Source organism: Neomonachus schauinslandi, chromosome 4, assembly GCF_002201575.2.
Source record: "Neomonachus schauinslandi chromosome 4, ASM220157v2, whole genome shotgun sequence".
Taxonomy (NCBI): Eukaryota; Metazoa; Chordata; class Mammalia; order Carnivora; family Phocidae; genus Neomonachus; species Neomonachus schauinslandi.
In genome coordinates, this window is record NC_058406.1 from 27,043,039 (window position 1) to 27,070,759 (window position 27,721).

Consider the following 27,721-nt stretch of genomic DNA (forward strand, 5'->3'; position numbering starts at 1 on the left):
GTCCCCGGTGCTCCCGCCCCTCTCCATTGGCCTTTGTTGCCGTCGGAGCGCCCCGCTTGACTCGTTCCCGTCCGCCCCCTGGGCCTGGCGGTCGCGCCTGCGCACTGGCAGCTGGCCGGGCGCTAGCAGGGGGAGCTGCTGCAGGCTCCGCGGCGGCGGCGGCAACGGAGGCTGCGGGGGCAGCGGCGCGAGCGGCCGGGCTTGGGGGGGGTGCCGAGCCCGGCCCGGAAGCCCGAGCAGCTAGAGTGCGGGGTACCTAGGCCCCTCACTCTGGACTCCACAGTCTCCGGGCCGCCTGACCTCCGCACGGGTATATGGGATGGAAGCGGGACCCTCGGGAGCAGGTAAGGGCCCCCGGGAGTGGGGGACGGTGCGTGCTCCAAGGACCGGGGGACTCCCGCGTGAAGAACAGGATTTCCGAGTGAGGAAAGGCTTCCTGAGTGAGGAGAGGGGTTCTTATGGGATGGGGGGCCCAGTTTGAAGGGGGCTGTATGCAGTTCCGGGGGAAACCTTGTGAAGGAAGGGGGCTGTTTATGAAAGGAGACTGTATGCACTCCTGGAGGTGGGAAGTAATCTGGGAGAAGGGCCTGAACGCACGTAAGGACTCCTGGAGATCCCGGGAGGCCTAGGGAGAGGCCCGGCAGGTGGCAGGGGGCGGGCTCCAGGTGTCCAGGAGAGGAGGGGGTCGACACAGATGGGCCCAGTGCTGCTGCTTGCCGGGGGGCGGGGGTAGGCTAATGTCTCTTGGGAGAAGGCGCCAGAGCTGGGCTGTGAGCTCCGCCCCAGCCGGGCCTGACGTGGGGGCGAGGGTCAGGGGGCGGTGGGTGGGGATCCAGTCCTGGGATTCCCCCCCGTGAGTCTGGGGAGCTGGAGCGGAGGCGCCCGAGCATGCGCGGAGGTGGCAGCTGGAAGTGGCAGCCCGAAGTGGTGGGGGCGTGGCTGCCCGAATCCCCCCACCCCGCCCGATTTGGCTTGGAAAAAGGAGCCCGCTGATGGGGCGCATTCTCTCTTAAGGTTAAGTTGGCAGAGTGCAAATAGAAAAGGCCCCCTTCCCCATCTTTGGGGCTCTTACACTTGATCCTGGAAACCCTCAGTCACAATTTGCCAAGAAGGGGTTGAGAGAAACTGCCAAAATGCCGCCTTATGTCCCTGGAATGAGTAAAGACTGGGACCAAGGCAATGTCCTCCCCCTGAAGAGAGGAGTTAGAAAAGGTGTTGGTTACTGAGGGAGCAAGGCCAGGACCAGGTTTTCCTGGAAGGGGTTGTCTGCCTGGTTTCCTCATTTCTCGTCCAATACTTTGTAGAGATGGGATATTTTAATCCAAAGATAATGATTTTTCCATTGAAATGTCTCCTCAGGTGACAGCCTAGTCTCTTTCTATTCTTTAGTATTTTTTGTGGGTCTATCCCCCACTAGGTATCTTTTCTTTTTCTTCTGTCTGCTCCCCAGAAACTGTCAGGGCCATGTTATTAGACCCAAGGTTGCCAAGTTAGCCTTTTGTCACAAGTAAGTTGTTTAGGGAAGGGGGAGCTTATAGCTTTCACGCTGATGAATCCCAGGTGATAGCCTTAACTTCTTATTCACAGGCAATCGGAGAGAGTCTGGGAAAGATGAGAACAGAGGAGAGACTGGGGTAGGGCTACCTCAAGATCAGAGTCTCCAGGATGGGCTGTGGGATGGTGGCACCTCCTGTGTCCTAGGTCTCTTACCCTTTGATCAGAGAAGCATTCTGGACCTGGGAATCCTTTAGGTCTTGTCTCACTACCTCCTTCCATTTGCTCTAGGGGTGGAAATAGAATTTCTTTTTTTTTTTTTTTAAGATTTTTATTTATTTATTTGACAGAGACAGAGACAGACACAGCGAGAGAGGGAACACAGGCAGGGGGAGTGGGAGAGGGAGAAGCAGCCTTCCTTCCCGCTGAGGAGGGAGCCCGATGCGGGACTCCATCCCAGGACCCTGGGATCATGACCTGAGCTGAAGGCAGACGCTTGACGACTGAGCCACCCAGGCGCCCGGAAATAGGATTTCTGTTCAGGACATGAATTCCATTTCATTTGGGACATGAATTTCATCGCCGGTAGAAGAATCATTCTTTTTATGCCAGATCTTACCCCACCCCCCCAAGGAGATAGTTCCTACCAATTTACTCAGCTCATCCTTTTAGTGATCTATAAGTACTTAGTGACCACTTTTCCCCCAAACAAAAACGACCTTGTAAAGGCTGTGTAGGTCTTCATGAAGAGCACAGGGAGCAACTGACTTCAGAAAACCATTTCTCCTTCCCTTAGGATTCTTTCTCCATTCTAGGAACTCTCCTGGTTTTCTAGGCTGGAGACTATTTGAGCAACCTGTGTTCTAGATAGAGTAGGAGTAGGTCACAGAGGTCCAGATGGATTGCTAGGAGCCGGCACCCATACTAGACTGCTAATGATTTCATTCTGATGAATTCCAAATGGACTGGAGGGATGAATAAACTGACTTTTTTGCTTGTTACAAGAGATAAGCTTCTAGAGAAGGGACTAGAGCCTGGTATCTGGAGTTGGCTGTAGCCTAATGGGACAGGCTTTGCCTCGTCAAAAGGTGTAATTGGAATTCAGTCTGGAAGCTGTGAATGGAGGGACCCCATAACTGCCTCCTTCCTAGGCCCAGACTATTCTCTTGGAAGTTGGAGGACACAGTACACAAAACTAAAGGTACTGGTGGTGGCTTCACTGGGCTATGTCCTGATGTGCTTTCTGTGCTCAGGTGTGTTCTAAGCACATATACTGGATTGGGAGCTCCAGGACGGTAGAGGTAATATCTGATTTATCTGTGGAAACAGTGAATGTCTAGGCCCCGACACAAAGTACACATTTAGTAATTGAATTGAATCACATTCCAGTGTAAACATAAATGGTTAAGCACATATATGGATATTTAGTAATTTTTGTATACTCACGTGTGGACACTTTTTTTTTAAGAGAGGTTGGCTTCTTAGTCTCTCCTTACTGGACAGCTAACCCAGCCTTGAGTTTGTGTTTTGAATAGGCAGTCTGGCTCCCAAGGAGGTATGTGGGCCTCAAAACTGCAGGGAAGGAATCCCTGAGCCAGGCCTTTCAGCTCTGTTACTTTTCCTTCTCAGGGCTGGTTGGGGATGGGGGAGGGGGAGTGTCCTTTTCATGGCCCCTCCCTCCTTGCTTTTGTCTGCAAGGAAGGGCCCCGCCCCTTTCCCCCAAGGCCCAAGCTTTGTCCTCAGTGCTGGGGCCCTCATCTGCATCACAAAGTGGCCGTCTGTCCCTGTCTGGGTTTGAAGGGAAGTGTCTCCCTTTCTCAGACTAAAAGCTGGGGGCAGGGTGGAGTAACGAGGGGGGGGGAACTTTGTACAGCTCTAAGGCTTGCAGGGGGATGGGTTGTGAGAGAGGTTCTCCCTTTTGCCTTCCCTAGTTTGGGGATGAAGGGGAAGGTGGGGGTTCCCCTGTTTTCCCAAAGCCTCCTTGAAGTGGAGGGTGCCTAAGGCTGAATTTGATGTGTGGTCCTATTTCTGGGGAAGGGAAGCCTTTGAGGTTAGAGTGTTTGTCCCATCCCCCATCATTTCTACCCACCCCTGAGCTCTAGGGGATGTCTTTTTCCCAAGAATTCAAACGATTATTCAGCCTGGAAGGCTAAGGAGGTGAATGGAATGTAAAAACTTGGGGAGGGGAAGGGTATCTCTTATATCCACCAGGTTGTTTATCTTGTGCAGGGTTTATAACTGTGTTTGAGCAGTTTGCAGGTGTTTGTGTGCTGTGTATGCATGTGTGTTCTTTGTGATGTATCTGTGGATCTTTTTGTTCATTCATTTAATATCTGTATGTTGAACACCTCCTATATGCTAGGAGGCAAGATACAGTCCCTGCTCTTGAAGAACTCACCATCTAGGGCGGTGAGGGGTATGTATATAAAGGTAAACTATCTAGGTCTAAGTGTGTGTTTGGGTGTGTATGACAGGAATGTGTCTCACTATGTGTTTGCATCTATCTGTTGCTTGTGTGCAATTTCTGTCCAGCTCTTTCTGAGGTAGGTACCCAGGTGCTAGTAGTTAGGCTTTCACTTCCCCATGTAGCTGAGTCCTTGAAGGCCTTTTCCGCCCAGGCTGAGCCTCCATTTCTGTCTGCGTTTCCCTGTCTGCAGAGTGGGGCTGGGCTTGACAGGTGGTTAGAAGGAGATGTAGCAGCTTAGCTCTGGGAAGCATGCCCCTCCCGTGAATGGTTCTGACCTCTTCCTGACCCCCCAGCTGAGGATATGCCCCATCCCCCAGCCTGGCGGACTGTGAAAGCAGAGCTACGGTGATGGGAGGTTCTGGGCTGGTTTATCCCTCTCTCCTCCCACCTGGGCTGGTCCTCTACTGGCAAGGACAATAGTAGCTATGGACAAAGGCTTCTCTTAGTGTCCCTTTTTCCTCCCTTTCCCCTCAAGCTAGAAAATAAAACTAGGGGCAGCAATCTAGCTGGTGGCAAGAGAGGAGAAAGTAGTAGAAGCTGGCTCTGCCCTAGCCTTTTCCCAGGGGCCTGCTCTATCTTGAAATTGATCCCTTCTTTTACTATCTGTGCTTTCTGTGTGGAAGGAAATGTGGCTGTGCAGAGTACCTTATTCTCCTTCTCAGAGCCAGTATCTCATTCTTCTCCAGCATGCTAATGGCTGCCTCTCCTTCCCAAGTCCTCTACTCTAGCCTATTCATGGCTCATTCTCCTGTCTTCTTCCTGTCTTCATTCCCTAGCTTTTTCTTCTTCTGAACTTTTTCTTGTCTCCCCAATTGCAGCCTTGCTTCTTGCTTAAGCTCCCAATTCTAACCTATATGTTGCCCAGTCCGTAACTCCAGCCTTCCCTCCATCCTAGATCAAGCCTCTTTCTGCTGTGATTTCCAGTTGTGGCGTCTTTGTCAGCTCTCTGTTTCAGCCTCTCTCCTTTCTTTTGTCTCCAAACTTTATTTTTTAAGCCTTTTCTACTTTTCTGTCTCTCCAACCTCAGCCATTCAGTTGCCTTAATCCTTTCTAAAACATTGTCTCTCTCACATCCCCCTAGCCTGACCTTTGGATCTTCCTCCTGCCTACATTGCATAGGAGCATTAAGATGTTGCTATTTCATGTTCGGGATGGTGATGAGTGAAGTGAGCATCTGGCTGGCAGAGAAGAGAAGCATACTTGGTCTGCTAGATACCTGGTGGAGGCAGGTGTCTTAATCTAGTACAAGAAAGAAAGTTTTATTATTGGGAGCCAGATTTAGTTCCTCTACTTAACATGTAATAGAAATGTATTAAGTATTCACTTGATGAATTGAAGAGAGACAAGAAGGATAATTTTCCTAACTGGAGAGAGGTTTGAAAAAAATGAACGTGGGTTGTCTGAGCCAGTGGAACCCCTCATTTGGGTTGGGTAGGCAGGAAGGAGCCTTCCCCTATACTCTGCTGTTCCTGTTCTGGGAGGCCTTGTGCCTTCTCTGATCAGAATGATAAGGAGATTGCTAGACTCTGCCCTCACCAGCCTCTTTATCTTGTAGCTGCGGGCGCCTACCTGCCCCCCCTGCAGCAGGTGTTCCAGGCACCTCGCCGGCCTGGCATTGGCACTGTGGGGAAACCAATCAAGCTCCTGGCCAATTACTTTGAGGTGGACATCCCTAAGATTGACGTCTACCACTACGAGGTGGATATCAAGCCGGATAAGTGTCCTCGCAGAGTCAACCGGTAAGTGATGGACATCTAAGCTACGATGTCCAGGAGTCTTTACTTTCCTGAGTCTCAGAATCTTCAAAGAGTATCCAGAGAAAACTGGTAGAGGGTGGTATCACCAGATTCAAGGAAGTTTTTGAGGAGGAGATTCCAGGTAAGGTAAACACTGAAAAATATCATTGAATTTGGCTACTAGGAGATAATTGGTGCCTTTTGCAAAGCAGTTTCAGCAGAGTAGATGGGCTAGTAATCTAACTACAGTGAGTTGAGGAATAAGTAGAAGGTAAAGTGGTAGGGATAGTGAGAGCAGTTAGCCTTTTCTAAATAGCTTGACAGTGAAGCATGAGGAGAGAGAGAATATATTGGTTAGAGAGGATTTATAGGGGTCAAGTACAATGCATTGCACATTGCAATATTTGTTAAAATGAATGAATGGAAAGTTTTTAAGAATGAGACATGGAGGGACGCCTGGGTGGCTCAGTCGGTTAAGCGTCTGCCTTCGGCTCAGGTCATGATCCCAGCGTCCTGGGATCGAGTCCCGCATCGGGCTCCCTGCTCTTTGGGAGCCTGCCTCTCTCTCTCTCTCTGTCTCTCATGAATAAATAAATTTAAAAAAAAAAAAAACCAAAAAAAAAAAAAAGAATGAGACATGGATATGCTTATAAACAGGAGAAGAAGCTAGTTAAAGGTACAGGACAGAAAGAAGAGGAATGCGTTCCCACTCATTGCTAAGGCAGGAAGACATTACAGGACACATAGTTGGAGGAATTAGCCTTAGAAGAAACAATATTTCTTTCTTTTTGTTTTTTTAAAGATTTTATTTTTAAGTAATCTCTATACCCAACATGGACCTCAGACTCACAACCCCAAGAACAAGAGTCACATTCTCTTCCAACTAAGCCATCTGGGTGCCCCGAAGCAATATTTCTTTTCAAAATTAATTTATTTCATTATTACTTGAAAACTACATATGCACAAAATAAAAATAAATAAATAAAATATTACAAAAAGAGCAGCAGTGAAAAATATCTCCTGTTACCCTGGTCTCCAGTCCCCTAGTCCCTTTCCCTAGAGGCATTCATTGTTACCATTCTTGAGTATGTTTCCATATATTTTTGTTTGCATATGCAAGCATATGTGTATATAAAACATTTTTAAAATGCACAAAATAGGGGCGCTGGGGTGGCTCAGTTGGTTAAGTGTCTGCCTTCGGCTCATGTCATGATCTCAGGGTCCTGGGATTGAGCCCCGCATCGGGCTCCTTGCTCAGTGGGGAGCCTGCTTCTCCGTCTCCTTCTGCCGCTCCCCCCTGCTTGTGTTCTCTCACTCTCTCTCTCTAAATAAATAAATAAATAAAATCTTTAAAAAAAAAACAACTCACAAAATATAGAATTCTGTATGCCTTGTTCTGTACCTTTTTTCCACTGAACGGTATATATCAGATCATGCATATCTGCCTCAGTCTTTTGCATTGCTCGATAGATATTCCATTGAATGGATGTATTATAACTTATTTAATAAATCTATTGAGGAACACGTAGCTTTAACCTAACCTTTTGCTACAAAAAGTGAAACTGTTGAATATTATTAAATGTAGATACATTTTTGCACTCAAATATGAGTGTATCTATAGGATAAATTCCTAGGAGTAGAATTGCTGGCATAATACATTGAAAAATTTGGAGATATTACCAGTTTTTTTTTTTTTAAGGTAAGTTGTACCAATTTATACTCCCATCATCAGAGTATCAGTGCCTCTTCCCCTGTCTGTACCAGTCCAGTGTATTGGATTTTTTGACCTTTGGAATTCTGATAAGTAGAAAATTATATCTTGGGCTAATTTTACTTACTTATTTTTTAATTTTTTTAAAGTAAGCTCTGTGCCCAGCGTGGGGCTTGAACTCACAACCCTGAGATCAAGAGTTGCTTGCTGTACCAATTGAGCCAGCCAGGTGCCCCAATCTTGGTTTAATTTTAAATTCTGTTTCTCTATTGAGTGAAGTTGAACAAATTTTCATTTATTTATTTATTTATTTATTTATTTTAAAATTTTATTTATTTGACAGAGAAATAGAGAGCACAATTAGGCAGAGCAGCAGGCAGAGAGAGAAGGAGAAGCAGGCTCTCTGCTGAGCAGGGAGCCCGATGCGGGGCTCCATCCCAGGACCCTGGGATCATGACCTGAGCCAAAGGCAGATGCTTAACCGACTGAGCTACCCAGGCGCCCCAAATTTTCATATATTTAAAAATTAAATATGAAAGGGACATTTCAAGTGTGAGGGGAAAAGAAAAGAGGTGTACATATATAAATATGTTTATTCGTATGTCTGGGAACTTGAAGGTGGCCTTGCCTATCTTGCGCTCTCTTTTTAGAGTCATTAGAGTTGGTTTTTGATTGGAGGTAGGAATGGGTTCTGCAGTTAGAGGGTAGAGGAGAAAGTTTGACACAGTCTGTGAGGGATGGAACTGATCAGGGATATGGAAAAGATTGCTTGGTAGGACTAAAGCCTAGTTGGGATTGAAACCATGTGTTTACAGTTATTTACAATGTATAATTTGAGTTTTTTAAATCCAGTAGTATTCAAGAGCTTTGAAAGTGAAGAAATCAGATAGTTGGATGGAATGGTATTTTGAAGGATAAATGGACATTCTGGGATCTTAGTGGCAGAGGAGAGGAAGTGAAATCAAGAAAGAGATGATAACGGAGTGATAATGGAGTGGTGGGACTAAGGGCTTCACAGAGATGGAAGAGATGGGGTTCTTCTTCCACAGTTTATTCCTATTCCAATTCATATCTTTTCCTCATCTACCTTCTTTATGTCTCAGCTTGGGGATTGGAGCAGCCTGGATTTTGTTCCTGATTCTAGGTAGACCCTGGGAATGAGTGCTTTTCCTCTCTGTGCTGTCCCCCCTCCCCCCACCCCCGCTCAGAAGGCACATGTACCTACTCTTTCAGATCCTTTAGAGCCTTGGTGATCTGAGAACCAGAAGCATCACTTGATAGCTTGTTAGAACTGTAGAATATCAGGCTTTGCTCTAGACCTGAATTAGAATCTGCATTTTAATAAAATCTCCAGGTGATTCATATGAATGTTGACGTTTGAGAAGCACTACCATAGAGTAGATGAGATTAGAGTAGCTGCTAGGAGGGGATGGACATTACCTGAACATCGAATTGCTTCCAAAAGTTTGAAGTAGTAGTCTCTCAGCTCCTATAGGCTGCTCCTATCCCCCACAGGGAAGTGGTGGAATACATGGTCCAGCATTTCAAGCCTCAGATCTTTGGTGATCGCAAGCCCGTGTATGATGGAAAGAAGAACATTTACACTGTCACAGCACTGCCCATTGGCAATGAACGGGTAAGCTGGGAGTCAGGCTAGACCTGTGTCAGGTGTCTGGGGTGGTACAGAACTCATATAAGCCTATTTGGAGTCTGGCAGTCCAGAAATTCCTTTCATCTTTTATGATGAGCAAGTGTGTTTTAGGGTGAGGGATGGGTAGATGCTGATGTTTATTTAGCCTAGTGTATGTCTGTCCCTGTCCCAAACAGACTGCAATAAGACTTAAAACAGACCTAAAGGACTTCTGCTAAGTTGAGAAGGATAGAAGTACTGAGTTAAGGTAGCTAGAGACTAAATGTCTGGATTTCATCTGAAATCTTCTTTGTGAGCCCCTATCAGTTTAAGGAGCAGGTGCTTGGCAAATCTGTGTGGTGCAGGACAGCTGGGACAGGGCAAGGAATGTTGGACTGTGGGAAGGCATTGGCAATCTTTCACTCCTTTCCTCTGAAGGTTGACTTTGAGGTGACAATCCCTGGGGAAGGGAAGGATCGAATCTTCAAGGTCTCCATCAAGTGGCTAGCTATTGTTAGCTGGCGCATGCTGCATGAGGCCCTGGTCAGTGGCCAGATCCCTGTTCCCTTGGAGTCCGTGCAAGCCCTGGATGTGGCCATGAGGCACCTGGCATCCATGAGGTACTGGGTTTAGTTAGTATCTGGGCAACTAGTGGTGGCAGAATTGCTATGCGGGGAGGTGGAGAATGAGCACATACTAAGGTCCCACAGTATGCCTTTCAAATAAAGCATTCATTGAAGCCCTACCATATGCCAAGCAGTGTGCATATACATTTAGGTGGTTTAAAGCCTTGGCCCTGGCCCTTATAGATATCTTTGGACCTTCACCCCATCTGTCCCTGCAGGACAGAGAAAAGATAGACTTGCACAAGGTCAGTCATACAACTAGTAAAGGATCAGAGCTGGAATTAAAGCCCTGGTGTCCTGCCTTCCAGGCCAGGGCTCCTCCGTGCCCAGGATGCCTCACAGGGTGGGGGCCTGTGCCCGAGGGACCAGTTCTCTGCCTGTCCCTGCCAGGTACACCCCCGTGGGCCGCTCCTTCTTCTCACCGCCTGAGGGCTACTACCACCCGCTGGGGGGTGGGCGCGAGGTCTGGTTCGGCTTTCACCAGTCTGTGCGCCCTGCCATGTGGAAGATGATGCTCAACATTGATGGTGAGTGGGGAGAGCTATGGAGCCAGGGGCACCCTGAGTCCAGTGACCATACTCCCAGCCTCATCCCTCCCAGCTCTGCAACCATACTCCTAGTCTAATCCCTATAGCCCTGGGACCCCTCTCCCATCCCAATACCCTATAAGGAAGAGGGTGTGAAGAGCAGTGCCTCCATTTATTCTGGAAGACCAAACCTGAGCTGAGCTATACCTGCCCTGTCCCCACAGTCTCAGCCACTGCCTTCTACAAGGCACAGCCGGTGATTGAGTTCATGTGTGAGGTGCTGGACATCAGGAACATAGATGAGCAGCCCAAGTCCCTCACAGACTCTCAGCGTGTGCGTTTCACCAAGGAGATCAAAGGTGAGGACCCAACCAAGTGGGGAAGGGAAACAGCACCATTTTGTCTTTAGTCCTACTTGGGATATGTCCAGGGGAGAGGCCAAGCCTGGGCGCATGAGCAGCCTTTTCCAACCCTGACAAGCAGTGTGTGTATCCCAGGCCTAAAGGTGGAAGTGACCCACTGTGGACAGATGAAGAGGAAATACCGTGTGTGTAATGTTACCCGCCGCCCTGCCAGCCATCAGACGTGAGTTGACAGGCTGCTAAGCCATACCTTGATAGAAGAGGGCTGATATTTCAACATACTTCTTTCACTCCCCTCTCTCTCCCCAACCCCTACCAGCCCTAAGGATGAGCCCTGTTTTCAAAGATAAGCTGTGGGAGTTTGGTATCCCTCCTCCAAACTTCCCAGATCCTTAATACTCTCCTTAATGTTTTTACCTTCTTGGTCTCCACCTTTCCTCCTTGGGCCTTTACTGTAGAACAGGAGTCTTCTCCGGACTGCTGTCTCAGTTCTGTAAATGTTAGGATCTCTCACAACTTATTCTTCCTCCTGAAAAAGAAAGCAGGGCTCCTGGGCTAGACCTTGGGGAAATTGTCATTGATTCCATCTACTTTCTTGACCTCAGACTACTGGACTATGAGTACCTGCTGTGTGTTGGACTTTATGCTCAGCCTTAGAAATGCATATGTCAGATATGGTCTTGAATGTTGTGGAACTTGCCTCTCAAATCTTTTGTCTTCACTCTGGGAGCTGTGTATTGCCTGCTTTCCCATGAGTGGCAGTGCTCAAAGAGGCTGGATAGGGATGAAGCCAAGTCTAGGGCTTCCCATGGTTGTAAGCCTAAAGAGTTGGGATTAAATGCTGGGCTCTGACACTTCTTTCCCTTTCCCCAAACAGGTTTCCCTTGCAGCTGGAGAGTGGACAGACTGTGGAGTGCACAGTGGCACAGTATTTCAAGCAGAAATATAACCTTCAGCTCAAGTATCCCCATCTGCCCTGCCTGCAAGTTGGCCAGGAACAAAAGCATACCTACCTGCCCTTAGAGGTGAGGCTGCCAAGTAATGGCTGGGTTGGAGAACAAACACTGTACCTGCACACTGATATGAGAGATCTGTTCTTCCATTCGTAGTCTCTCATTCTCATTTTGAAGTTTGGAAAATTGACGTTCTGAGAGGTATGAGGTCATTCTGTGAATTGTAGGCCTCATTCTTACCTACTAATTTCTTTCGTTATTCCCCATCCTGCTCTCATGTTCTTTTAGGACTGCCAGGCAAAGGTGAAAGCTGTATTTATGTTTAATAAATAAGTAGTTTGTTCATGACAGATTTCAGATATCTACATTCATTTTAATTTTTATTTCTCTTACCCTGTCTTAACTTTTAATTTTTTTTACCTGCAGCTGGGGATCCTAAATGACCTAGAGATACAAGTATACCTTATTTTCCAGAAAATGGGAGATACCTGTTAGCTATAATGTGAATCCTATTCATGTTATCAATGTGATGATCAATGTGTTCGTTTTGAAAAAGTTTTAGGCCCAAGATTTATCATAGTTTTATGCTTTAGCAGACCTTTAAAATCCTGCAGTTAAAGAACAGAAATGCTGTTTAAGTCATAGAATATAAATGCAGAACCATTGGGGTATATTTGATTTGGTATATACTAGCCAAAATGTCTAATGAGAAACTACTGCTGACTTCGTCATTGTTTAGTCCAGTACTACTCCAGGTGTGGTCAGTAACAGCAACAGGTATTACTTGAGTGGGACTTGTTTGAAATGCGGCATCTCAGGTTCCACCTAGAACTATTGAATCAAAATCATCTTTTAACAGAATCCAGAGAGGATTCATATGAACATTACAGTTGGAGAAGCACTAACCTAGAATAACATCTTGCTCTGTTTCCACAGCAGGAGTCAGATAGCTGGGACCAAAGCTCAAGCCTTCCGTGAGCTTCTGGGATTTCAGAACTGACCAGGGGGAATTAGGCTGAGGGGAGATAAGATCCCAATACCTAAGAACTCTGATTTTAGTTAATAGCTGTTGATGCATGGAAAGTGGGATGAAGACAGTATGTTCTCTTGAAGTGTAAAAAGGAGTCTTCAGGGACAATCCCAGCTAAGTAGATAGGCTTTAGTTAATATCTACTGCAAGCTAAGATTTTTAGCAAATTAACATTACTTCTGTTTAAGCATTAGTTTCCAAGGTGAATAATTTACATAATGACATATTTTTATTCTTATTATCATTTGTTTATTTAACAAATATTAATTGAGCTCATGCTGTGTGTCATACGCTCTTTTAGGTGCTGGAAATGCAGAGATTAACAAGACAGAGAAGGTCCCTGCTGTCGTGGAGCTTACATTCTAGAAGGGGGAGATAGACAATAAATAAATAAGATAGTTTCAGATAGTTGTAAGTGGTATAAGAATAATAAAACAGATTAAGGGGACAGAAGTAAGGGAGGAGGGGTTTGGAGAGCCACTTTAGTTATTATGGTCAGGGAGGGTCTCTTAGGAGACATTTGAGTCCTAAATTATGATAGAAACAACCTTTAATAACTTGAGGGAAGATCCTTCCAGGCAGGAAGTAAATAGTAAGTACAAAGGCTCTAAAGCAGCAAGGAGCTTGGATTTCTTAAGAGATAAGAAGGCCATAGTGGCTGGTGTGTAGTGTATGAGGGGAAAAGCAATAGGGGATGATTTCAGAGAGAAGTGCAGGGTCTAATCATGTAGGCTATTATAGCCAGGTGGGACTTTTTTTTGTTTTGTTTTGCTTTTTAGAATAACTTTATCAAGATATAATTCACATACCATAAAATTTACCGTCTTAAAATGTACAATTCAGTGGTTTTTAGTATGTTCAGAGTTGTATAACCATTACCATTATCTAATTCTAAAACATTTCGTCATCTCCAGAAGAAAACCTATACCCATTAGTAGTCACTTACACTCCGCCTCGCCACGAATCAGCCCTTAGTAATCACTAATCTATTTCTGTCTTTGTGCATTTGTCTATTCTGGACATTTCATATGAATAGAATTATATAATATGTGGCTTTTTTTGACTGGCATATTCCACTTAGCATAATGTCTTCAAGGTTCGTTATATTGTAGCATGTGTCAGAATTTTCTTCCTTTTTAAGGCTAAATACTATTCTCTTGTACATATATACCACATTTTTTTATCCATTCATTCATTCATTGATGGATACACTTAGGTTGCTTCCACTTTTTTAGCTATAATGAATAATGCTATGAATATAGGTGTACAGATATTTGTTCTAGTCCCTGCTTTCATTTCTTTTGAGTACATACTCAGATATGGATTCACTGAATCATATCGTAATTATGTGTTTAATTTTTTGAGGAATCACCATACTGTTTTCCACAGTGGCTGTACCATTTCACATTCTCACCAGTGATGCACAGGGTTCCAATTTCTCCACATGCCTGCTTTAGTTTTTTCCTAATGTTGATTCTGTAGCTGAAATTATCTGTCAAGAGTGCTATAACTTTAAGGTGCTTTTAGGAGGGCAACCTCCTAAATTAACAATTCTGGATTTTTATTAATTGAATCGACTAATTTGTATATTCTTTGGGATATGGAATTTAAGAGCAGGTGACCTTGTTCTGGTTTTACCTACCATTTTTCAAAATAAAATTTGGAAATTAGGAGGAAAACCAGTACTTACATAGTGTTGGCCCTATGGGAACAAATTATGTATTTCATTTTGTCTACCTCCTCACAACAACCTCATAGACAGCTAGTGTTTTATCCCATGACTGAAATTAAAGAAGCAGGGTCTCAGAGTAGTTAAGGGACCTGCCCAAGGTAATATCACCTAGAAATGGCAAAGCTGGACTTCAAACTCAAGCCTTCCTAACCTACTGGCTTTCTCTATACTCTGCCAACAGACTTCCTGTTCATAGCATCCTGAATGTAGTATATTGGGGAATGGAAGTCTTGTATTTTACTAGAAAGTCTTTTCTGATTTCCACTGTGTTCTCTTGGGCCTAAAACAGGAATGCATGGCAGGATGTCCCTCACACCAACAGAGGACGCTGTCAGACAACACAGACTGATTTTAGGGCTTAGTGATCATCTGTAGGCTGGGGCTCAAGAGTTAAGAGCCATCTCCAGTTCTCCTGGTGGGTTGCAGAGGAGCAACTGACTGCTTGTCACCATTTAAGAGGGCTATCTACTACCTTAGGAATCCAGTTTGTGTGTATTGAGTTTTTTAGTATCCAGAAGAGCTCTATACTGGGTCCTTTGGTAAATAATAATTTATGCTAGAGTTTACTGAGTGTTTACTGTGTTCCAGAACTGTACACAGTCCTTTAAGTGCTTTATTTTATTTAGTCTCTGAACAACCCTATGAGATTGTTACTGTTCTTCCCAGTTAACATGAGACCTGAGCCCAGATCTGGCTCTGGATCCCAATCTGTTAATGACAAAGTGGCTATATTGCCTTTTGTATTGCACATGGATATTTTCTAACTTACCTGTCTCTGCACAAGAGATTTTGCAGTCCCCTTCCCAGGGCTGACAGCCAAGGTCTCTTCCCTTATTGTGGGGCTCTGGGTACAGGGTGGACTGTACTCAAGCCAGAGCTACCTGTCCTTCTCGTTTCCTCAGGTCTGTAACATTGTGGCTGGGCAGCGCTGCATTAAGAAGTTGACCGACAACCAGACTTCGACCATGATAAAGGCTACAGCTAGGTCGGCCCCAGACAGACAGGAGGAGATTAGCCGCCTGGTCAGTAGGGCTGCAGAGAAATGTATGCTTGGTTGCTCAGTCATTGGGGCCCCTGGTAGCATAGATGTTTTTCTGCCTTGGCAGGATCCTCAGGAGAACACAAGTCTGGATTTGTTGCCTGGGATTCCATAGGACTGCTCTTGCTCTTGACCCTGTAGCTACTTGGCTTCCTATTTCTTTTTCCCTCCTGTATTACTTCCCTGTGTTATCCACTCCCGCTTACTTCACTTTCCACTTTCCCACCTTTTTTTAGGGCTATTACTTGCCAGCCCCAGCTGCTCTTCAGGGCTTTCTCCTTGGGACCCAGAGGGTGAGCAGTATTGCCAAGCTGCTACTCTCCTGAGATCCCCTTCTTTTGTCTTGCAGATGAAGAATGCCAGCTATAATCTAGATCCCTACATCCAGGAATTTGGGATCAAAGTGAAGGATGACATGACGGAGGTGACGGGGCGAGTGCTGCCGGCCCCCATCTTGCAGTACGGCGGCCGGGTGAGCAGGGTCAGGGCCAGACAACATCTCTAGGGCATATGGGAGGGGGGAATTGGGTTTATATAACCAGGGGCTTTTGCTCCCCTACTCACCTGGCTCTGCTGAGGCTCACCTGGGCAACCCCTCTGCCTATCCCCAGAACCGGGCCATTGCCACACCTAATCAGGGTGTCTGGGACATGCGGGGGAAACAGTTCTACAATGGGATTGAGATCAAAGTCTGGGCCATCGCCTGCTTCGCACCCCAAAAACAGTGTCGAGAAGAGGTGCTCAAGTAAGGAGGGTTGGGTGTATGGGTGGAAGGGTGGGAAGGACCCTAGCTGCCTACCTTCCCCTACCCACAAGGGACCAAGATTTGATCTGTGGTCTCTTCTTTCTGACTCTTGACCCTGCTTCCCTGTGCTTCCTGGCTCAAACTTCTGCCTGTTCCTTTTCTGTCCATCTGTGGTCAGAAGTCTTGATAAGAAGCTGTATTTGTGTCAGAAATGATGATTTCAGGACATGAATCTCCTAAGGGAGGCCTGAATTATTTTATTGTTATAATTACTAACATTGGTAGTAAATAGTATAGTGATGACTATAATGTTGCACCAACACTCTATCTAATTTTATGTTCTCTCATTTCATCTTCACAGTGAGTAGGTGGTGGTATTTCCATTTTCAGGAGACTGAGACTCAAAGAGTACCTTGTACAAGGTTTACATATCAGGAAAGTGTCAGAGTTGGGATCAAATCAGATCTGAGGCTTCAAAGCTTATATTCCTCATTGGAAACAAAAGCTCAGCTGGTTCTCTGCACTGTCCTCTCCTGTATTATATACAGAATTTGTTCATTCAGGTCCAAGTGACCTGAATTAGATGAACATGAGTTGTAAGGGCCTCTTAGCTTACTTAGTGGCTGAGGGGCTGGGAACATATGACAGCAACAAAGAAAATGATATAGCCAGATGGTTTAAAGGAACACATTAGGGGAGTAATGGTCTTGAGCAAATGAATGAATAGTAAAGTAACTGACCCTTCCCCTGCAGTCTTTTTTTTATTGAGATATTTCAAATACCACAAAATTAACCCATTTAAAGTGTATAGTTAAGTAGTTCCTGTAGTCTTTTGATGTGGTCACTTCTTATTCTCTTTGGATCTAGAGTAGGGTCAAAGGATCAATGCCCACCTAGGCTGAGGAAGAGTTGGTGGAGCTGACCACTTTGGGTATTGACAAGGATAATAAAGCTGTGTGTTCTGGCAGGTTCAGCTGGCCTTAGATTTTCATAAGAATTAGTTACAGCAGCACCTGATGAATGTAGGGACTCCGGCTGCCCTGCCTGTCCTTCTCCCCTCTCCCCTCATAGATACACAACTACCACCATCACACTTAATAGTTTCTTTTAAATGAGTTCCTCTTGTCCCCTTTCCTGGGTTTTGGGGATTTTAGCGCCATTTAGATTAGGCCACTCCTAGCCTTGGCCTAGCATTGGAGAGCTGGCCTTTAGCAATATTGGAAAGGCTCCTAGCTCTCTGCCTTTGTGTCAGCTTATTGGCTAGCTCTGTTCTCTGTATGCGTCTCTCATTCCCATGTTCTTTCCCTGTTCAGTTCTTTTGAGAAAATCCATTGTTTTTGATATTTTGGGGTACAGAAACTGATAAACCTAGAATCTCTGCATTGGGAGTCTATTCATCAGACATCCCCTTCTCCCAATGATCCCCAGATGCAAGGGGTAAGAATATGACTTGTACACCTGGGTCAGTGGTACCCAGTTGGATGTTTGGTTCTGGGCTAAGGATTAAAATTGGAGTCTTCGGGTATGGCAGTGGATGAGATTGTCCAGGGAGAATGTACATGGTGAACAGAGGCTGAATATAAGAACTCTGAGAAACTGGAAAGTAAATAGAGCAAAGTTCCTAAGTGTGTGTGAGGGGATGGGATCCAGAGCACAGGAAAAGAGATAGAAGAGAGAAGTGAAGGTGGCTGTGGAGGTTGAGAAATTGGTAATTGGGCATGGATGAGGGAGTCCTATGGTCAACCCTCAGGATTTTTCTTCTGGCTAAAGAAGTTCTGTTACCTCCACCATATCACTTTTAGGAGAGTATTTCAAGGTCTTCCCCATTCTAGACTTCTTTCAACACGTGGCCCCCAGCACAGAACACAGTATGCTAAGTATGATCTGGTGGTAAATAAAAGATTGGGAATACCACTTTCTTTGAAGTAGAGACCCACTTAATAAATTTGACTTACTAAATTTGATGTTCCTTTATATCCTCCATACTAGTTCAGTTCCTCCCTCTAATGTAGCCACTGTCATGAACTACTATGACCTTCCATCTAATTTATATGTTTTATACACCTATATACAAATGATTTAAATTTTATTTTTAAGATTTAGTTATTTATTTTAGAGAGACAGCACAGGGGTGGGGGGGGCGGGGAGGCGGGAAGGGGCAGAGGGAGAGGGAGAGAGAAGCCCAAGCAGACTCCAAGCTGAGTGTGGAGCCCAACTTGGGGCTCAGTCTCACGACCCTGAGATCACAATCCAGCCAAAACCAAGAGTCAGAGTTCAACGGCCTGTGCCACCGAGGCACCCCTCAAGTGATTTTGTATTTTACATAATAGTATCATACTGTATTTATCTTGTGTTTACTTTTTGTTTCTTTACTAAATATGTGAAAAAATACTTATTTTCTCACAATATAGACTTTTGAATCTATCATACTGGTATTTATATGCTATAGAATGTCCCCTAAATAATTGCTTTTATTCCCTATTTGTATATTGCTTTTAATCTAAATGTAGGATTTTCACAAGTTAAATTTTCTGCTATTTATTTCAGTCTGTCGTTGTACTCAGGTAGCTGGATTTTTTAAATCTACTGCATATGTATCATTTCTTACAACTTGCTCTTCCTTTCCTAGGGTAAAGCCCTAAAGCCAAAGGAAAGAAGCTTGTTTAATTATCTGCTCTTAGGCTTCAAAGAATCAGTAGGGGACGAGGGAGCTCATTTTTACTGAGCACCTCCTGTGCTCTGATCACTGTTGGAGCTTATTTTAATATGAGCAGAGGCCTTTCTCTTGGGCATTTGCCTGCTGCTACAGACTTAGTGCACAGAAATCAGCTACTTGAGTGGGACAAAGTGGGGACTCAGAATTCCCAGAGGTCCCTTCTCTGGGCTCCCTTGGCTCTCTGCTTATACCATTGAATACTTAGAAAGTGTGATTTTGTCCTACTCAGTTATAAATGTGTTTTTTTTTTATACTGGCTGTGATCATGTCTCATTTATCTCAGAATATCTCAGTGGCTGTCCTAGAGCTAGGTACCTAAGATGGAGGCATTTGTTCAGAGGTATTAAAGTGGGACTCACTGCCTCCTGTCATGACCATACTTGTGCTGCAGGAACTTCACAGACCAGCTGCGGAAGATTTCCAAGGATGCAGGGATGCCCATCCAGGGCCAGCCTTGCTTCTGCAAATATGCGCAGGGGGCAGACAGCGTGGAGCCCATGTTCCGGCATCTCAAGAACACCTACTCAGGGCTGCAGCTCATTATCGTCATCCTGCCAGGGAAGACGCCAGTGTATGGTACAGTTCTCTGGGGACAGTGATAATGAAGATAGGACTCTTCTCAGGGTAGCTCCCTGGAGGCTCCTAGGGAGGACTCAGTGTGGGTTCTTTGCTCTAGCCAGAGTTCTTCCTTAATATCAGTATTCCTTTTGAAGGAGAAATATTAGCCTGTATGAGCCATTGAGTTATCCTAGGTCCTGCTTACCTGCTCACACTCCATCCCAGTAATATTTACTGGGGTCCTCTGCATGCTGGTCTTTATGCCAGGCTAAGCTGAGCCAGATACAGATATGTGTCAGTCCAGATTCCTTCGTATCCCTAAGAGTGTGTTGACTGTCAGGACATTGTGCAGCACATTCAAGCAGAATTTGTGGTGGTTTGTTGCCTGGGAATGACTTGGACTTTCTGAGAAGTTTTCTCTCTCTCCCACTTCTAAGAATAGGGATGATTATATATTATCTCTGGCTCAATTCTTTTACTCTGTTTTCCCAGCACCTCTCCTGTTTCAAAAGAAGAGGTGTCCCTCCTCTTACCTTGTTCAACCCACGTATGCTCTTGTTCCCATCTCATCCTGCCACTTTGGGGACTTCATACCCCTTGACCCTCAAACTTGTTCAGATTCCCCATCCAAGAGTACATTACCACAATCATGCCATCTCCTTTAGCTTTTGTCTTCCTGTTTCTTGTTTTTCTTCATCATACTTTTTGAATGAGTTCTCCACATTTTCTAGACCCACTTCCTCACCAGCTGCTTACTACTTTGCCTCTTTCATCTGTCTTACCTCTAACTTTCTCCAAAACTTCCCCTGCAGAGAGCCGTCTGTGACCTTTCTCACTTCTCTTCGCTTGACTTTCTCCTGTCTCTCTTTAATTATTTTTGTTATTACCAGATATGCCTGGTATTTTCCAGATTTCTATACCCTGCCTTCTCTGTCTTTACATTCTAATGAAATTTTCATTTATTTCAGTTGCTTAAATCATCACCTCTTACTAATATATGTTATAATGTATTGTTAAATCTTGGTCCAACCCTTGACCTCTCCACTGTTCCCATCTGTCCCTTTGACCTTTCTCCCTTCTATAAGCATTTATTAATCACCTACTATGTGTAAAACACTGTGCTAGGTCATAAATACATTGGTGAATAAAACAGATGTAGTCTCTGCTCTTATAATGTGTTTTGATGGACATCTCTTTAGTAGCTTATCTTCTCTCTTTATCAGTAAGCTCTTCTCTTTACATCTTCTGTGTTTGGCATTGTAATTGCTTCTGGGTACCTTCATCCAAACTCTGGAGGCAGTGTTAACTTTGCTTCATCTCCATCATCATCTTTCTTACAGTCATAAGATCTGTTCTCTGCTCTCTACCCACACTTCTCAACTTAATTCTAACATTTTTTCTTAAATCTTTCTTGTATAAGAAAGGTTTTTCATTTACTGGATGAGACCTTTTGTAACTCTACTCCCAAAAAAACTTTCATTGGTATGAATTCACAAAATAAAAATTTTTCAGGGCCCTGATCTTAGTTTTCAGCTTTATCTTGTACTGTTCCCTTTGCCACACATACTGGGAAGATCACTTGTTCTGGAATTAGATAGAAATGGATTTTAACCCTGGCTATGCCAGTTTACTGATTTAGGCAAATTAGCTAACCTTTCTGAGCCTCATGAATTAGTTATATAAAAAGCAACATCTAGCACAGTGCCTGGCACATAGTAGATACTCTAAATCTCATTTTTTCTTCTTTTTTTTTTTAAGATTTTATTTATTTATTCATGAGAGACAGAGAGGCAGAGGCAGAGGGAGAAGCAGGCTCCCGCAGAGCAGGGAGCCCAATGTGGGCCTCGATCCCAGGACCCCGGGATCATGACCTGAGCCAAAGGCAGATGCTTAATGGACTGAGCCACCCAGGCATCCTAAATGCTCATTTCTTGCCTGTGCTTTCTAATCTTTGGCTTTGTTTACATCATCTGCCTTTTTCTAGAATATCTACATACTCTTCTTTTTATCCCCCCATGTTGCCCTTAAAATTCTATCTGTCAAGTCTCAATTTAAGTGTACTTATTTCTGGAAGCCATCTCTTATCATCCTACCTAGAGGATAAATCTTTCTGGATACCTCTGGAAATTTTATCAGGCTGCTGATCAGTTACAACCTTCCTTGATATTATTTTGAGCATGGAGTAGATCTTATTTTGCTCTGAAACCTTCTTCCCCTCTGCACATACAAACTTAAAGTAAAGCCTTCCACTGACATGATACTCAGTAATTGCTTGTGGAAGGAAGTTGGTTGATCTCCAGTCCATGTCTCTGGGCCTTTATTGATAGCCCTTGGATGCAAAATAAGGATACATATTAGGAGAACTGCCTTGAGTAATTATCCACATCTCTGGTTCTCTCCATTAAGGGGAGAATCCAGTATTGGTTTACTTGAGGAATAGTATAGTACAGCATGCTGGGGGAAGGCAGTGCTTACTCAGAGAATTTCCCCCCATCCTGGGCTCAGTAATGCTATCCCTCTCTCCAACCTTGATTAGGACCTTGGGTTTCTTCTACTTACGTTCTGTTCCTTGATTATATGCCACTTGGACAATGAAAACAATTGCCTAGGAATTAAGCCAGCAGATAAGAGGAGCAGTTAGATTCTTCTAAAGACCCTCACCTTCCCTCCTTGGAGACCAAAGCAAGATCCAGTTGCATTGTGGTTGCCCTTAGAGTATAGAAGGACAGTGTCACATTTGTCCAGTTCTGATCTGGTACCACATCTCATCCTGTCCTTAGTATTTTTAACTCCTTCCTCTCCACTAAATTGATACTATTATCCTTTTTTTTTTTTTTTAATGTAAACTTTCTATTGTAGTATACATATAGAAATCTTAAGAGTTCAGGGGCGCCTGGGTGGTTAAGCGTCTGCCTTCGGCTCAGGTCATGATCCTGGGGTCCTGGGATCGAGCCCCACGTCGGGCTCCCTGCTCAGCTGGGAGGCTGCTTCTCCCTCTCCTCCCCACTCATGCTCTCTGGCACTGTCTCTGTCTCTCTCTCTCAAAAAAAAAAAAAGCTTAAGAGTTCAGTTCAATGAATTTTTACAGAATGTCACAATAGGATAACCAGTACCCAGTTTTAGGAGCAAAACGTTACCACAACCTCAGGCTGCCAGTCACTACAGCTCCCCATCAATGGTAATCACTATTTTGGCTTCTAATGCCATAGATTCGTTTTGACAGTCTTTGAACTTTATGTAAATGAATCATTTATTAGGTACTTTTTTTGTGTCTGGCTTTTACTCAACATTATGCTTATGAGATTCAACCATGTTTATTTAGTCGTAGTCTGTTACAGTTTTTCCATTAGATGAATATAACACAATTTACATGTATTTATCCATTCTACCATCAGTGGGCATATTTGTGTTGTTCCCAGTTTTACTGTTATAAATAAAGCCTCAGTGTACATTCTTGTACATATCCTTTGAACATATATACCCATTTCCACTGGGTGTGTATTTAGGAGGAATTTTATTTATTTATTTATTTATTTTTAAAGATTTTATTTATTTGTCAGAGAGAGAGCTCAGGCAGAGGGTGAAGCAGGCTCCCAGCTGAGCAGGGAGCCTGATGCAGGGCTGGATCCCAGGACCCCTGGGATCATGACCTGAGTTGGAGGCAGACGCTTAACCTAGTGAGCCACCCAGGCGCCCCTCTAGGAGGAACTTTAGTGTATAGTTTACACTTCCACCAGCAGTGTATGAGAGTTCTAGATATTTTATATCCTTACCAAACTTGATATTGTCTCTTCCATTTTAACTGTTTTTGTGGTGTCTGGTGATATTGTGTTGTGCTTTTAATTTGATTTCTCTGATGATTGATAAAGTTGGGTATCTTTTTATATGTCTGTTGGCTATTTCACTAGGCTCTTTTGTAAAGTGTCTACTCATGTCTTTCCCTTTTCTTTTTATTGCCTTAACTACCTTTTTCTTATTGATTAATTTATAGGTGATTTACTGATTTATAATTCCTTCATTTAATATGTATGTGTATTATACATATATTCTCTGCTTTGTGACTTGCCTTTTTACTTTCTTAATGGAGTCTTTTGTTGAACAGCAATTCAAAATGTTAATGTAGTCCAATTTGTGTAACATTTTTTCTTTATGGCTAGTAAGTTCTGTGTCCTGTTTAAGAAATCCAAAGATCGTAAGATGCTAGCTATGTTTTCTTTTTTTTTTTTAAAGATTTTATTTATTTATTTGAGAGAGAATGAGAGAGAGCGAGCATGAGAAGGGGGAGGGTCAGAGGGAGAAGCAGACTCCCCACTGAGCAGGGAGCCTGATGCGGGGCTCCATCCCGGGACTCCAGGATCATGACCTGAGCCGAAGGCATTTGCTTAACCAACTGAGCCACCCAGGCACCCCTATGTTTTTTTTTAAATGTGTGGTTTTTTGTTTGTTTGTTTTTAACCGTTCACATTTAGAATTAGTCTGTCTCCTCCAGAAACTCTTGCTTTCTCCGTCCCCTGACAGTGGTTCCTCTGCTGGTGCAAAGCCTAGAATCTCAGCCTCCTGCCCACACCTAGAATCAGCAAACATACCCAGGGTAAAAGCAGCTGCAGAAGATAGCTCACCTTGGTGAGATTCTCTTCCTCTCTGGTGTTTTTGCCCCTTCAGTTCTTGTCTCAGCACCTCTCTTTTGCCTTCAAAAGATGATTTCTGTATTTTGTCTGGCTTTTCTGAATGTTATCTGCAGAAGCATTGGTTGGTCACTAACTACTCCATCTCTCTTGGTAGTGGAAATGATCCTTTTAGCTTTTTCAACATGTTCAGGTCTCTCTCATTGAAAACATACTAAATCCTTCATTGATCTCACATCTCCTTCTTGGCACTTTATATCACCAAAATAGTTTTTGCCTCTATACATTAGTTTTTTGCCTTGATATCAATTCAAAGGACATTTCTGGGGTGCTTGGGTGGCTCAGACGGTTAAGTGTCTGACTCTCTTTTTTTTTTTTTTTTAAGATTTTTATTTATTTATTTGTCAGAGAAAGACAGAGCACAAGCAGGGAGAGCGGCAGGCAGAGGGAGAAGCAGGCTCCCCGCTGATCAGGGAGCCTGATGCGGGACTAGATCCCAGGACTCTGGGATCATGACCTGAGCTGAAGGCAACCACTTAACCGACTGAGCCACCCAGGCATCCCATGTCTGACTCTTGATCTCAGCTCGGGTCTTGATCTCACAGTCATGAGTTTAAGCCCCACACTGGGCTTCACACTGGGCGTAGAGCCTACTTAAAAAAACAAACAACAGAAAAACAAAGGACATTTCTGGTCCTTTTTTTTTAAAGCTTTTATTTATTTATTTGAGACAGAGAGAATGAGAGACAGAGAGCATGAGAGGGAAGAGGGCAGAGGGAGAAGCAGACTCCCTGCCGAGCAGGGAGCCCGATGCGGGACTCGATCCCGGGACTCCAGGATCATGACCTGAGCCGAAGGCAGTGGCTTAACCAACTGAGCCACCCACGCGCCCTTCTGGTCCTTATTTTACTAGATCTCTTAGCATTTGATTTTGTTGAACACTTGCTCCTTCTTGAAACCCTCTCTTCCCTTGGTATTCATGATACAACACTGTCTTCCTCCTAGTTTTCTGGGTATTTCTCCTTTGCAGACTCATCTTCTTAGCTGTTCATCTTCTTAGGAGTTCCTCAAGACTCAGGTCTAAGCCCTACTCCTTTCACCTGTTCTCTTCCTTGATGATCTCATCAAGATCATGCCTTTAATTACTATCTGTACAAAATATCTAACAAATTTGTATCCCCTTTCAGACTGCTTTTGAGCTTTCAACTACTATTCTCATTGCTGAATTGATGTCCTCACTGGAATTACCAAAAAGCACTTCAAATTCAAAAGGTTTCAAGAACAGTTTATGACCTATCTTTTATTACAAAAGCTAGAAACTTGAAGTTAACTATAAAAATTCTTTTCCCTAACATATATCATCTCTGAGTCCCTTAAATATCTCTTGAATCTGTTTGTTTCTTTCCATCTAAGCAACTGTCTTCTTAGTACAAGCTACCTTCACTTCTTGCAGGATCAGTCCGATGACCACATTCTTTCTCTCACACCATGGTTCCTTTGCTCTCCTTTTAGTTACTTTGGCCTTCCAGTTTCTCAAACATATTTCCTATCAGAGTGCATTTTTGATGCTGTTCCCTCTGTCTGGAATGCTCTCTCCCAACTCCGCCTCTCTTCTAATGAAACCTTTGGGTTTCATTTCTATCATTATTTAGTCCATTCCTGGCTGGGTTATTACCCCCTATTAAAAGCTCTGATATCTTCATGAAGTTTTCTGTTGTAGCATTTATCATTGTTGTACTTTTCATGACTTTTAAGATTAGTCACTAGACAGTAACCACTATGATTAGGGACCCTATGTTTCTGGTTACCATTGTGTTCTTACCACCTCGTATCCTGCCTGACATCTAATCAGCATTCAGTAAATATTCATTGAATGCACTAATTACATCTCTCCCTGCTTATAGCTGAAGTGAAACGTGTTGGAGATACGCTCTTGGGAATGGCTACACAGTGTGTGCAAGTGAAGAATGTGGTCAAGACCTCGCCTCAGACTCTGTCCAATCTCTGCCTGAAGATCAATGTCAAACTTGGTGGCATTAACAACATCCTAGTTCCACACCAGCGGTATGAACTCTATTGCCCACTTGCCCTGTCAAGCAAGGTACCATGTCGGGGATTGACAAAATGACAGGACTCTGGCCAGGCAGAGTGAATCAGACACAAGGGGAGAGATGACCAGAATGGGTACTAGATGGTGCCAGGAAGAGAAGACCCAACTCCTCACCATTTGTTTTCTCTTCTTTGTTTAGCTCTGCCGTCTTTCAACAGCCAGTGATATTCCTGGGAGCAGATGTTACACACCCCCCAGCAGGGGATGGGAAAAAACCTTCTATCACAGCAGTGAGTGATACTCTCCAGCTTCTTCTTAAGGTTCTCATTTTAGCTCTGAGCACCGAAGACTACATATAATCTCCTTTTCTCAGCTCTGACGCTTGACCCTTTGTAAGAACTTTTTTTTTTTTTCAGCTGATCATCCCCATTAACCACTCCCTTGATATCTTCATAAAACTAACTCTGTATGGTATCTATTTTTCAGAGAGAGCAGTGAGAGTGTAGGTGGTGGCCAGAGACTTTGCCCAGTCTCCATCACTCTTGCTCTGTGTTCAAATTTCTCTCTCTCTCTCCATGCCCACTTTTGGGATATGGGAAAGACCATGTCTCTTCTCTGAAATCCTTTTGAAGGTGGTTACTTAGTTGCTGGGACTGTCCTTTCCTCTTCCCCATCCCTACCCCTGATCCGTCTAGTAGATTAAATGTCTTTCCAGTCCCTCTCCTGACTTCTCTGCTCCCTGTCCCTAGAGGCTTCCGAATTGCTAGAAGGATCAGGCCTTCTTCCCACTTCTCTTTCCTCAACCCTCACATTTCTCTAGGCAGACTGGGCTAAGCACGGTAAATGTGGGGAAATCCTGTACTATGCTTACCCTTGTTTTCCTTGTGGCCATCCGTCCTAGGCTCTGGCCACTGTGCCCTTTGAAAATGATGTTACTCCTACCTCCTGCAGGAACACTCTTCACTATGGTTTCTGGGTAGATTAGTACTTGAATTAAGAAAAGGACTAACCTGTGGCTCTTTGAGCTAGTAGTGCCTTCCTGCAAGGGGTAAGAAAATTGAACTTACCAAGCACTTACTGTGAGCTAGGTCCTATGCAAGGTGTTTTATATGTACCCGAGCAGCACTGCAAGCAGGTGGCATTCTTACCTATTTGAGAGGAGGAAAAAGATCAGATGGATTAAATAACTTCTGCATGCATGATAGAGATTGAAACCAGGACACATTGAATCCCAAACCCTACTAACTCGTTTGCATAGTTTTCTTGCTAAGAAGCTTCCCCAAATCTACGTCCTAACAGTGTTGGGAGGGTGGAGATTCTGGAGGCTGATCCTGCCTCTTTGACTGTTAGGTAGTAGGCAGTATGGATGCCCACCCCAGCCGTTACTGTGCTACTGTGCGAGTGCAGCGACCCCGGCAGGAGATCATTGAAGACTTATCCTACATGGTGCGTGAGCTGCTCATCCAGTTCTACAAGTCTACCCGCTTCAAGCCTACCCGCATCATCTTCTACCGAGATGGGGTTCCTGAAGGCCAGCTCCCCCAGGTAGGGTCCAAAGTAGGTGGAGAAAACCTTCACATTGGGGCCAGAGGGCCTAATGGGTACAGAGAGTACTGCTCCCTTTTTTAAAGCTATTGGCATTGGGAGGTGGCACTTCTTTGAGAGCTTTGCTATAAATGGCGGTAGGCTTAGGAGCAGAGAGCTCAACTGAGGGTGGTGT

At 44.3% G+C, this 27,721-nt stretch overlaps 1 protein-coding gene across 3 annotated transcripts in view; it reads left to right on the top strand.

Moving 5' to 3' along the window:
• Positions 1 to 319: 319 nt before the first annotated feature.
• Positions 320 to 27,721, top strand: part of LOC110575417 (protein argonaute-1) — a 32,592-nt gene continuing 5,190 nt past the window's right edge. The window contains exons 1-15 of one of the 3 annotated variants that reach the window (XM_044914477.1): positions 320 to 344; positions 5,517 to 5,700; positions 8,924 to 9,044; positions 9,477 to 9,658; positions 10,055 to 10,191; positions 10,416 to 10,550; positions 10,689 to 10,776; positions 11,431 to 11,578; positions 15,171 to 15,290; positions 15,657 to 15,779; positions 15,919 to 16,052; positions 19,160 to 19,344; positions 25,856 to 26,015; positions 26,201 to 26,291; positions 27,352 to 27,546. In XM_044914477.1, the coding sequence (XP_044770412.1) occupies positions 320 to 344; positions 5,517 to 5,700; positions 8,924 to 9,044; positions 9,477 to 9,658; positions 10,055 to 10,191; positions 10,416 to 10,550; positions 10,689 to 10,776; positions 11,431 to 11,578; positions 15,171 to 15,290; positions 15,657 to 15,779; positions 15,919 to 16,052; positions 19,160 to 19,344; positions 25,856 to 26,015; positions 26,201 to 26,291; positions 27,352 to 27,546 (2,028 nt within the window). Of the gene's footprint in view, positions 345 to 5,516; positions 5,701 to 8,923; positions 9,045 to 9,476; positions 9,659 to 10,054; positions 10,192 to 10,415; positions 10,551 to 10,688; positions 10,777 to 11,430; positions 11,579 to 15,170; positions 15,346 to 15,656; positions 15,780 to 15,918; positions 16,053 to 19,159; positions 19,345 to 25,855; positions 26,016 to 26,200; positions 26,292 to 27,351; positions 27,547 to 27,721 lie in introns of those variants that run through there. The other 2 variants (XM_044914478.1, XM_044914479.1) reach the window with 2 other exon arrangements.